A 12,620-nucleotide genomic window follows, 5' to 3' on the forward strand; every position below is an offset into this window, starting at 1 on the left:
TATAAATTCTCACGCATCCAGGTTTTTTCAAGTCATGAGAACCCTGGTTCTTAAATAAATTCAACAGTTGTTGAAGGAACAAATTAAAATAAGAAATGTCATATGACACTTTAGCTTTTTTAAAGCTTATTTTAAAGCTTATTAAGTCTTATTTTAAATCATTTGAAACCATCTTGCAGCCCTCTAGTGTGTCTCCTGGTCAGGAATCACTGGGTTCTGCTTCTGCGGAAATTGAAGGAATCAATAGTGCCTTGAGCATCTTTTCATTTTTACAGTGAAGGTAGAGCTGCAAACATCCTGTACAAAATGTCAGCAGATTATATTCCTCAGAGTAAAGGAGAATGTTGTCTACACACAAACAATTCCAAACATCTACTGGTGCTCCAGCCACAATGTGCAAGACACTATTGCAATATGTTGCTTTTCCAGCTAGATGCATTCTATCTGTAATATATGTGATGATATTCATTTTATTGCATTGCAGAATGCATATTCACATTTTTTAAATATATTTTATACTATGTACTTTCCCATTTATTTTATTTACAAATATCTTTCTAATTTCTTTTATTATTATTTCTTCTCTTCATTTAATATTAAATTAAATATTAAGTCTTTATAAATATTTATATTAAAGGGCATAGCCTTAATAAATTTAAGTCCATGACAACATGTGAGCTGGATAGTTGAAAGGTTTTCTACAAGCACATCTGTGGGCTTCATTCATTCTGTTCAAATTAAAAAAAGAACATGCGTCATCCTGGTCGCCATTTTATTTATGAAAAAGTAAGGAAGTTGAAGATACTACATGTGGTAGCACACAAAATAGGCACACATGACATGCAAAATAATCAACCTTAGTGTTTAGTGAGTAAGAACAATAGTTTATTTGTGGTCTTGGAGAAAAAGACTACATTCCCCTGCATTACTTTGGCTAGGTGCAGTGTGGGTAACACTGATGCATTAGGGCATTTGTACATCAAAAACAAGAGTCACAACACAAAATGTTCATAGTCATCCAGATGTGGAAGTGCAGAAATGTAAGGACTACATTACCCAAAATCCATCTGCAAAAGTATATGGTTATGGAGGAGGCAAATTACTGGGCAAAAAAGGCAGTTAGCTTTAAACACCTACATGCAAAAAAGAGAAAGACAGCGCAAATGGTATGATGGGTCTTTATAATGCTAGTGTACAGAAAAAAAGAGAAAAAAAATCCATTTATTTCAGGGGAGCAGAGTTTGTGATCACCAAGGGCACCAGTTTTTTCCCCAGCATTCCTCTGACACATAAATTGACCTGGCTGTCATAGCAACACTTCTTCTACAGCTGGTGTTGACGATGAATGCTTTAACAAACAGGAAGTGACAAAATCTCCACAGCTGAGAGGAGACTTGCATTGAAATAGACAATATCAAGGAAACAAAACAACAAAAATAATTCATTTGCAGTATTAACAACAATAGTAATAATGATCAGATCAATAATAATTCATAATAAGTGAAGTTACTTTAATGGTCGTTAAGGAAAGAAACAGACATGACTGGAGAAATAACAAGGAACCACGAAACTAATAGATTTCGAAACATTTGTACTGACACTGGTAATCAGGTTGTAAAAATTCAATATTGTTCCAATAAAAGTAAGTGCATATACAGGTTCAAAAGCGCAGACATGCGTCTACATGTCAACCTGTTTTGAAATGCAATTTCCAATGCAAGGAATCTTTCTGTACAATCAGATGAGAGTCATGTCCCATATATTCAATCCATAGAGGTCCAAATTGTGTTTTTGCACAGCAAGAACAGCCTCTGCAAGTTCACTTAAGATCTGCACACTGTGGATGTATGCTGCTGCTAAAAAGCTGCTTTTTTGTTTGCAACTGTGAGTCAGATTCCTATAAAAAGATGAGTACATTGTAGACAAGAGATACCAACTTTAAGAAGAAAAGAATCCTACTGAGTTCACCGTTAAATGAAATAAACAAAAAATGCAGATAAAATGTGATAATTAATGCATGTCTTTCTTTACCGTCTTCTTATCATCATTACATGTTCAGTTTTCCTTTGAGAATGACAAATAAATATCAGCAGTAGACTGATAAACAAGGTTCGTCCCCAAAGAGTTGAGATGCACCGGTCATTCCCCTCATCCGTGGTTGTTCTCGGTCACCACAGGTTTATCACAACTTAAGTGCTTGAATAAATCTATATTAACATTTCTATACAAATTTAAATGCATATTTTTTCATAGTATTTTACAGTTGAATTTCTCTAAAAAGTTATTTTCTAATTTTTTTTTTTTTCTAAGGTTCTTGTCTAGGCTCAATTCTGCCCCTCAATTTTTCCTTCACAAGATCAAAAGTTTGCTTCAAAAATACCATATGAACCTGATTTTATATTACAGTGATGCCTCAACCAGTTCCCTCTGCCACTACTTTACAGCCCTCCAAAAGATATAGAAAATATACAAAAATTATTTTCAAAATTTTCCTTTCCCCATTAAGCATATTTCTATCATATAAAAATATACAATTCTCTCCATAATTAAAATCTTGCCATAGTACCTACTGAAGAAAAAAAACAATAAGAGAGGTGACATGCTCTCTCACTCCAGTTTAAAACTCGAGCTCTTGTGCCGTCTTCATACATCATTCCATATATTTGATGCGCTTTCATCTGTCTTTTAGCTATCATAAGGACATTCGTCGCATTCTCCATTCCATCCATCATCTCATAACGCTTTTTCTTCATCTCCTTATTGATCCACGTGATGGCTCTCGTATTTGTTCAGGATGTTACGGCACCGGCCGAGCTCTTTGCGCATGTCGGCTACTTCCTGTCTGAGTGCAGCGTTCTCGCGCTCAAGGAAGGCGGCGCGCACCGAGATCTGGTTCTCCTTTAGTCGACGTGCATCACGAGAACGCTTTGCGGCTTCGTTGTTCTTACAACGACGACTCCAATACTTCTCATCCTTAAAGAAAAAGAAACAAAAGAACATGTTAGAACACACAGGTTGTCTACAGTTGTAGGTGGGGAGCTTTGTCAGATGTGTGACTGGGATTTGTGTGTGCTCATATGTAATTGTTTTTAGCAACTTTGAGTGACATTCCAGTGAGAAACGTCTGAAATTTGACTGCACACAAAGTGCTGCTGTGGTTGAGTGGCTTTCCTCAAAGTGCCAGACAAAGGGTTGTGGTTCACACCACTCTGTCAGTAGTAGTGAGGAACAGCAAATTAAATGTCATGAGAAAACCAGATACAAATCATGCTCATAAATCTGACTGGCAGTTCCCATGATATAATTTCTTTCATTCAGTTTTCCAAATTCCAAATAATTATTCATTCATTTATTTAAAGCTTAGTATTTATCAAAATACCATATTCACTAGTCACTTCTTCTATCTAGTGCATTTACTTTTTACAATCCTCCATTATTTAAAAGGACAGTTCACCCAAAAATGAAAATTAGGTAATACTTTACTTAAAGTCTTTATGCATTATACTTTATAAAGGGTTATTAAAGGGTATAATGCATTATAATTATGCATAATGTGAGTTGCAGTGCATTATATCTTGTCATAAATAACTATAAACAAATTTCAAATGCATGGTGTAACAAATGAATTGATAAGTGTTATAATGTATATTAACTGTAGAATGCTTTAAGAAAAGTGCTACTGAAAATTCTGTTTTGTACTCACTGTTTTATGTCCATACAATGCAACTCAATGAGGTTCAGTGTTGTTTTGAATCAGTGTTAAAGGGGTCATGAACTGAGAAACCAAAATTCCCTTGATATTTTTACATATAAGAGGTCGTTGTACTATTAAATATCCTGTAAGTTTCAGAACTCAAAACAGCTCATATTGAAGCCAGTCTGTCAAATCGACAGCTTGTGGAATGTGCCACTCTATGATGTAATAGTGTGGGATAAGCTCTGCCTCTGCAGAAGATGATCAACGCCTGCTTCTACATCGCTGCCTGTTTAGCCCCGCCCACCGATTTGTGCATCTAGTGAGGGGTGACTGCAGGTCTACGCAGAAACCAAACGATAAAGATGCTCCGAAGACAACAAGACACTGTGCAGTGCCAAATTGTGGGAAAACAGTCTTTGCATTGCCTTCCTTCTGATCCCAATGTTAGGAAGAACTTTATTTTTTAATTAAATTCGATGCGGGATTTTCAAAAAGGTTGAAACTAAAAGACGATGCTCTGCTGGCTATATTGGATCTGACAGTAATGTCGCAACACACAGGTGCGAGTAACTATTTTTATTACGTGATCACTATTGCTTCGTCTGTTAAACAGATAATTTGATATGAGTATTTATGCGTTTTAAACCCAAATCACTGCAGAATCCATCTGTGAGGATGTTAGCCAATCATAGCAGTGGCCTTTTACTTGAAAGAAAATAGCCTATTACTTCTAAATTATGATGTTTTTTTGATGTAAAAATCTCGATAACAGTATAAGTGGACCTCAGAGAACAGAACAAAATAAAAAACAAAGGCAGTTCATGATCCCTTTAAAACTAAAACTATTAAAAGTAGTTTATTAAAATAAAGCTGATGTAAAATGTAAATAAATCAAATATTAGATGGAAAACGTTTTTAAAAATTTGCCTCGGCAACTAATAAAAAGTGCTAAAAATCACTAAAATTGAAAAAAATACATTTTAAAAATCCAAATAGAAATATTTTAAAACAAAAACTAATAAAAATGACAAGCACATAAAAATAACTAAACTAAGTATAAACTAAAGTTGAAATGAAAACTGAAAATATAAAAAATAAAAAGCTAATTCAAAACATAGATAAATATAGTAGTATATAAATAAAAATAAAATGCATTCTGCATATATTTCCTGATCCTTTTTTCTTTTTATATGTTTTTTTTATATTTACTTTTATTGTTGTTGTTATTATTATTATTATTATCTGTTTTTTCCCTTTTTTGTGATCCTGGTTTGTAATATGACTTGTGTACTACTCACTGGTTGCCGATTTGAAAAAATAAATAAATAATATAACTTTGTTTGGACTCAACTGTGGACAAATATATATATATATATATATATATATATATTATATAAAAACAACAACATATTTTATGTTCCACAGATCCAGTTCCATATGTTTGAAATGACATCAGGGTGAGTAAATGGCATTTCTTTTCTTGGTGAACTATCCCTTTTAAAAAAAAAAAAAAAATCCCAAAACATTAAGAATGTTGCTTCCTTTCCAAGTATTCAAAACATCTATTTGGTCCCAGAGGAGATGTCATTGTGATAAAGAAATTCCCCCTTTTGACTGCTGTGCCCTTTATAACAAAAGCTGACATATCTGAGACCCTTGGTTTCCAAGACATCTGCCTTAGTCTTGAGATTTGACCACATACGCTATGCCACCACCCATTCCCCAATGAAGTCAATGTGACATGCTTTATAAATCACTGTCTGTTCCTTCATGATATTAAAACTATGCTAGTAATAGGTTTTGGTAACTTAACTATGACTATATTTTTTTCATATCTTCATTTAGAAATCTACTGTTATCAATAAATGGCAATGATACAGAGTCACTGTGTGTACTGATGCAAATATGCCTGGTGTCTGCATTACTAAATTTGCATAATTTTCCAGCCAATATCTATAATGTGCAGGACAAAATAAAAATTTTAAATCTTTGCCAAATAATCGGTGAGAAAAATCTACACAGTGATAGATGACTATTGAAGCTTAGATAGACAGCTGCACAATAATATTGACTGTAAGCTATTAGGTCTATAAACAAAATAAACTCGCTTCACAAAACCCACATGTTCATATGTTGAAGGCACATGCACCACTTATAATTCTGTTAGGATCTTTTATGTTTCACCATGCCAAGTGTTTATAATAAATGATATGTCCATAGAATGCTGCTGCATTGAGTTTCTCACCTTCAGGTCATTAGGGACAAGCATCTTGCGAGCCTTTTTAATCATGGGCTGAGGTTTGAGCTCTTCCTCACTGAACCGATGTCTGCGGGGGTCAAACGCCTCCTGTCCAGGCACACTCGACAGGGCAACATCCGCAGGATCAGGGTCAAAGGGTGCCAACATGTTGTTGCAGTTAGCGATGGGTGGAGTAGGGAGTGGTGGACACGTGGTGGAAGAAGGTGAGGGCGTTGGCTCCAAGCTGCTTGGCGGAGTGCCTGATGGTATAAACACAAAGTGGATGCTTTAATTAAGTCACGCTGCTATGTGCATGCATTCAGAATGATGGGACTCTCAAAACATTACCCAGAAGACCCACAAGGGGGCAGTAGCAGGCAGCAGACAAAAACTCAATCCATTAATCCTTCTCTTGTTTTTCCATTTTCCAATATTTCTAACCTAAACTCTGTATTTCCGAATTTTTAAACTTGTGGTTTCACTACTCTAACATACATTCACTATCAAATTATTAATGAAAGCAAACCATTTATTCGTTCATTTATGTATGCATGTATTTTTTTACAAACATTTGATTTGTTTTTCCCCTATAATGGGAAATTCACAATGGGTTTTTCCTGCCTGGCAGATCACGTGAACATACAGACACAAAACAGACATGGTTATGTCTACTTCTACAATGGTCAAAAACAATGATCACACTACAAAAATAAATAAATAATAATAAAGTAAAACTAAAACAAACATACATATTTATTTATTCAAGATCAATTTAATTGAGAAGGAAAGTTATGAAGACTTGTTTTCAAAGATTATTTTCTACATTGGCTCTCACATACACACTTATTATAATTATATATCAATATATGTCGGTGATTAAAAATACATACCCTGATACATTTTTAAACATTAATTCAAAATATATAATATATAGTGAAAAAGAGTCTAGTCTAATGCATTATTTCTTCACACGATTAAAGTGAACCCTAGCATTATAGCACAACAAAACTGCTGTTGCTATGCTTTGAAAATCTATGTTTTGAGCCATAAATCTAATCTAAGTCTGAGAAGTGCCCTAAAGAGTAACTTTAACCCCGTTTGACAATGATCCTCTCTTTACTATCCACTGAGGCACATGCACTGACACAGGTTTTTTTTTTTTTTTTTTGAGACGGCTTGATAAAATCTGTGCAAATATGTGATGTGATGGCTTCTGCATGTGCTTTTCAATCACACAGAACATTCCAAATATTTACCAGTAGCACTTTTAATCTCTCTCTCTCCCTTTTCAGCCACTCTAGAAATGTAAACAAACATCTAATCGGAAGTACAGTAACAACTCGCACCGAGTCATTCCATCTCAATCTTTCAATCTCTCCCTGTCTGTTACTCACACACACTCCCACACATACCTCCTCTCCTCTGCTCCTCCCCCGTCCTCGCTCTCACTCTGCCTGCCTCGGCACGTGATTGAGCGAGCGCACATGGACTAAGCGTGTGAGAGGAGGAAGAGATTTAAAAACATGCGAGCACAATCGCACACATGCAGTCTCTGCCTTTCATTCTTTGCTCCTGGCTCACCTGTATGTCTCCCACTGTTTACTTACCGGCCTTTCAATCGCTGTCTTGTTCTCAGCTCTATATCAAAATCTTTTCCTCTCTTTTCACTTGCTGTCGTCACTATTTATCTTTGTATACCCCTTTTGTCAGTCCTACAAGACAAACTGCAGTCTTCTTTTGTAGATTTCTAACTGGCCCATTTTTTTTTTTTTTTTAAATAACACGCACACAAACTTCCCACTCACCTTTTAAACAGCCTATAAATATATGTTTGATGACAGAAAAATATGCAATGTTAACACATACCTATAAAACACAACTCACGTCTTCGCAAGTGCACAAACAGCCGCACACCCTGTAACACTCACTCCCAAAAACCGCCCAAACCTTGACGGTGAAGCCTACAAACACACACCATGAGCATCCATACACACTCATAACAACACACACCCAAACCATTAATACTGTGAAACTACACTGTAACACACACCCAAGGGACAGTCTGGTACTTTTCACATCTCGCAAACAGACCGAAATCCAGGGGAATTTCTTGTAAGCAAAATGGGGGAAGTGTTTGAATTGTGTAGACCTCGTTTTCGGCCCACAGAGCTTCCTTTCTTCATCTCAACAGCTTGCCTCTAGACCGTTCGTCTCGCGGGTTTCTAACATCCTCTCTAGCTTATCTTTCACTGCTAGTTAAATCTCTGAACTGTGATAGCAAACTCACCATGCAAGCAGTCTGCGGCTCCCAGCATGCTTTGCGGCGTGTGCATGTCCAGCCCGAGCAGAGAAGGCGAGGACGAGGTGGTGGCGGATGTCGGTGAGGAGGATGAGGAGCAGTGTGGGGGCGAGGTGGGGAGGCACTGGGAGCCCTGGTTGGGGACGGCGGACTGAGAGCTTTGCGAGGGTATCTGAGCCGAGGTGGAGTTGGAGGTACTGTGCATGCTGCTCATCCCGTTCTCTGTCAGAAACTCCTCGAGGTCCATGTACTGCAACTGGAACAGCCCGCCATCGCATGGCAATGTTCGTTCCCATAGCAACGGGCCCAAGAAGGAACTGTTGTTGCTGTTAGAAAAGCTGCCCGTGCCTGCGCCGTTACTGTCAGCGACTAGTCCATTGCTGCAGCCATTGCGCAGAGGACAACGACCGAGAGAGTCTTCATCGATGTCCAACCTGTCCTTACCTATGAAAAGAAAGTGAAATCCAACTCAACATGCATATCTTACCATCATATCTTACTATAAAGGCCCGTTCACTCCAAGGACGATAACCAAAAAGATATAGTTCAAAAAATCGTTCTCAATATTAAAGAATAGCATAGCTATAACGATAAAGGCACCGACAAACGATATTGTTGGAATCACTTTCAGAACGATAGCTGATGAACGATACAAACATTGACACCCAATCAGAATCCATCTTGCTATAACGAGTTCGAGAATTTAAAGCGGCAAATGAGCATGCGCTTAGCATAAACAGACAACATCGTCCGATGGTGTGGACGCTAATATCGTTATCTTTATAGTTATCGCTCTTGGTGTGAATGGGGCTTAACACTCTCTATCCATTCTAACTATTCTTAGGAACACATATATTGACTTTTGTAGATTTCAAGAGAGCAGTATTTCTGATGGTGCTCAGATTACGTAGTTAGAATAACACTTCCCAGCAACTTTCACATCCCTCTGGGAGAACTACCTCTGCAATGTCAACACGTGAAAAGCTGCCAGTGCATCAATGCAAAAAGAAGAGCCTTTGAAATATTTTCCTTTAAACACGTGATAGATTAATGCATTTTAACATTCCTGAAAAACCATGGTAAAGCCATTACAATGTTACACCGCAGTGACACTGCTTAACTCTGTGGTTCAGTAATGATATATAGTTGAACAATGGCTAAATGTTACAGAACTATGGTATTATGGCTGAACCAAAGCCATGACGCAAAAGGCAACAGGTGTAACACAAAGTCAGACGTGTATCGTTTAACACAATATTACAGTAGTGTAACATAGCAATACTACAATGACGCTCTGGTATAGTGTGGTGTATATGGTGTTAAGTGGTTACTGGTTATTTTTAGTCGGCTTAAAATCACTTCTAATCTACAGGAGCAACGCAATATTAAAAACAATGTGAAAGCGGACATGGCATCTGAAGGTTTCCGTCTTCAAATATTTAGGTGGGGTCTGAGACACTCTAGGGTGGGGTCTAAAATCTTAACAACACTAGTTAGGCTAAATTAGGCATTTTACATTTTATTGGTGAGGAAACCAGAACCAGAAAAGAGACATTTCTGGTTTAACTATATTGTATAAAAACGAACCATAAAAATGTAACTGAAACACATTTTACATTTGAAGTCTTTTCTCTACAAAAAAAACAAAACAAAAAAAAAAACAGTAGATTGTCACTGAAAAATACTCAAGCTTAAAAACAATTAACCACACCAAAAGTGCAAAAAATCCTTATTGGATCATTTACTTGCCTTTGAAAAATATCAGTGTTCAAAAGTAACTGCAGTGGTTTTAACAATAAATGTGTTTTCTAAAGCTGTGCGCACAGAAACTGGACTGACACAGAGTTTTTCCCTCACATATTTAGGGTCAGTTTCTATTCATGTTAACAAGATAATCAGTACGAAACAATGCCACTGACAGCAATCCATAAAGAAGCTTTCCCAATATTCACAATGTTGTATTCACAGGCAATGGAAAACTTCTGTCGGTGTGGTTATGCTGTGCATTGCACAGACCTGTAAACAAAATGGCTTAGCCAACAGCTGACCTCAAAGTACCTGGGCAGGGAGCTAAGTGGCTGAATGGCCTGGCCTTGTTTATCTCTTCAACTAAGTCCCATGTGATGTCCTGTCTTGAGGCTCACTGAGATATATGCACAGTTGCACATGACCCTGTCATTTAACATGTTCAACCACAAATTTTATAATCGGTAATCATACTAATCAGAAAACCAACTGCCCTTGTGACTATTAACACAATATGTACACATTCTAAAGGGAACAAACAAAAGGTTGAGAGGGAGCTCGTTATAATAAAACACTGAGTGTCAGGGAAGCAGGTGCGTTTCCTCACCCTTCATTTCACTACAGTCTTTGACGCGCTGGTCGCCCTTCACTGGGAGCTGCAGGAGCGACTTTAAGTTTGCAGTGGAGTTTAAGTGTCCTCCGTTAAGTGAGACTCCCGCCTGGCTACTGTTGCCGAACTGTGGACTGGCTCCGGCAGAGGGAAGGTCCGGGGGAAGGAGCTGTGAAAGCGGCCTGGCCATCATCCAACGTCCGCCGGATTGAGCTCCCTTGACCGCTAGATGTTTGGATGATTCAATACTATCGTGTAGCCGTGAAAACAATCACATGACGATTCATAGTGGAAAAAACAACAACAACAAAATATTAGCATTAATTTGTAGTGAAACAGCACATATACTAACAAATTATGTATTTGGATTAAGTTCGTATCATTAAAGTAAACAAAGTTGTTTAGTACTACTGCAACACGAGACCGCGTTTACTTTAGAGACAGAGGAGGAGGAACGACCTGCACAGCTCACGTGCACCAGAGCATCTGATGTCAAAGAAAATAAATGCAAGTTTACCTTTCTTTGAAAACGAGGTTTTAAACAAAGAGAGCCATTCTGCTTGCATTAGATTGTAGATTGGCCGAGTGGATGAAAATATACATTCCCAGTAATTCCAGAAAATGTTGACAGCTTATCTTCTGCCGGAACTTTTATAAATACAGGCGAATGTCAAAAATAGCGATGTTATGTCCAAGACCAACGTAGAAAAAAAACCCGCAACAAATTAACCGGATACAACTGTTTCAGTAGAAAACAGCGCCAATAGGAAAAATCTCGGAGAATAAGAAATCCAACAGTGCAAACGATAACGTGAATGCGCGCTCAACTCTTGAATGCGCGAAACTTGCGTCGTCTCCAAAATAACAAATGAAAACAAAACGAAGAAAGTGTTGCTGAGTCAATTTCTGCTGCGTAGTGCGATTGGTGGGATGTTGACGTTTTTTTCCATTCAGTCGCTCAATCGCTTTTTCCCCTTGTGGTCACCCCGTCTGTTCAGTTCTCTCTGCATGTGTGTTACCGCACACTTTGAGCTGAGCCCTTCGAGCTTTTCGCTCAGCTGGAACGAACACGGGCCGCTCACGTGACGTCACACCTCCCAGAGTGAAAGCGCAGCACTGTTTAATATTCATGAGGCACGCCCCCTCGTGACAGGCACGCTCCTCGGGGCTTGGTAGCGCTGATTAAAAACAAATTGGTCGATAATTTCTCTCCCAGCTGTCCCGCTGATGCCTATGTTTGGCACTCAGAAAACGCATAAACACGTGGCCACTTACTAAGTTGGTGAGTGGATAGTTTTAAAGTGTATCAGAATTATGATTTATTAACAGACTTATGATTTATTTAACAACCTGTCAAGTTTTTACACTCAGTCCTATCAGAGCGCTACCTTATGCCAAAAACCAAAAGAAAAAGAAAAAAAAAATCAAGCGAATGGACACACTTTTTCACTTGACTAGTAATCCGCGGGAAACGTGAGCATCATGCGAGAGGAGATGGCAACTACACGTTGTGTCTCAGAAACACAGACGCGCTCTCCAGTGCACATGGTGTCCGCACGCGGAGACGCGGCTGAGCCTGTATGTACTTTTTACTGCCATTGGCTGAGAGAAAAGAGGCTCCTCCCTGCGCGCACTGCTACTGGCTACCGTGGAGAGCTCCGCTCCGCCCATTCATCCCACCCATGCTACAGCCGCGTGAGAATACAGAAACTGCGCGAATCCAGGGGAAGAGTGGCGCACACCCACAAAAGATTCAGAAATAAAGGAAATAGATTTGCTGGGGTTGAACCTGATGAACCCAACCTCACGAGAGTATCAAAGTATTGTGATACTCAATGCAAGTCTTACGATTTCACAACGTAAACTATTAAATGTGCTTTCAAATATATAATAAAACTAATTAATGAGAACGCAAAGACATGGTCGACATGAAAAAGACAGAACAGAAGGTATCTGCTAAAGACCTTTTTTCCCGCACATTCTTTTCTTCCTTGCTTTTTTCTATAAACACAAAACCGTCTCCCTTAGA

General features: G+C 38.2%; 1 protein-coding gene across 1 annotated transcript; it reads right to left on the reverse strand.

Moving 5' to 3' along the window:
- Positions 1-758: 758 nt before the first annotated feature.
- On the reverse strand, positions 759-12,053 carry dbpb (D site albumin promoter binding protein b). Its single transcript, XM_058745935.1, has 5 exons — positions 11,109-12,053; positions 10,589-10,839; positions 8,224-8,679; positions 5,943-6,196; positions 759-2,973 (listed from the first exon to the last, which is right to left on the reverse strand). Exons 2-5 carry the CDS (start codon positions 10,782-10,784, stop codon positions 2,758-2,760), a joined length of 1,122 nt encoding a protein of 373 aa, XP_058601918.1. The 5' UTR covers positions 10,785-10,839; positions 11,109-12,053; the 3' UTR covers positions 759-2,757.
- Positions 12,054-12,620: the final 567 nt, after the last annotated feature.

This window comes from Onychostoma macrolepis, chromosome 16 (genome assembly GCF_012432095.1).
Source record: "Onychostoma macrolepis isolate SWU-2019 chromosome 16, ASM1243209v1, whole genome shotgun sequence".
Classification (NCBI taxonomy): domain Eukaryota; kingdom Metazoa; phylum Chordata; class Actinopteri; order Cypriniformes; family Cyprinidae; genus Onychostoma; species Onychostoma macrolepis.

Excerpts from the sequence above, each read along its gene's own strand:
- dbpb (XM_058745935.1), bottom strand. The coding sequence starts at position 10,784 with ATGATGGCCAGGCCGCTTTCACAGCTCCTTCCCCCGGACCTTCCCTCT. Across the intron at positions 8,680-10,588 it reads AGACTGTAGTGAAATGAAGG|GTAAGGACAGGTTGGACATC; the intron begins GTGAGGAAACGC and ends TTCTTTTCATAG. Across the intron at positions 2,974-5,942 it reads TTGTCCCTAATGACCTGAAG|GATGAGAAGTATTGGAGTCG; the intron begins GTGAGAAACTCA and ends TTTTTCTTTAAG.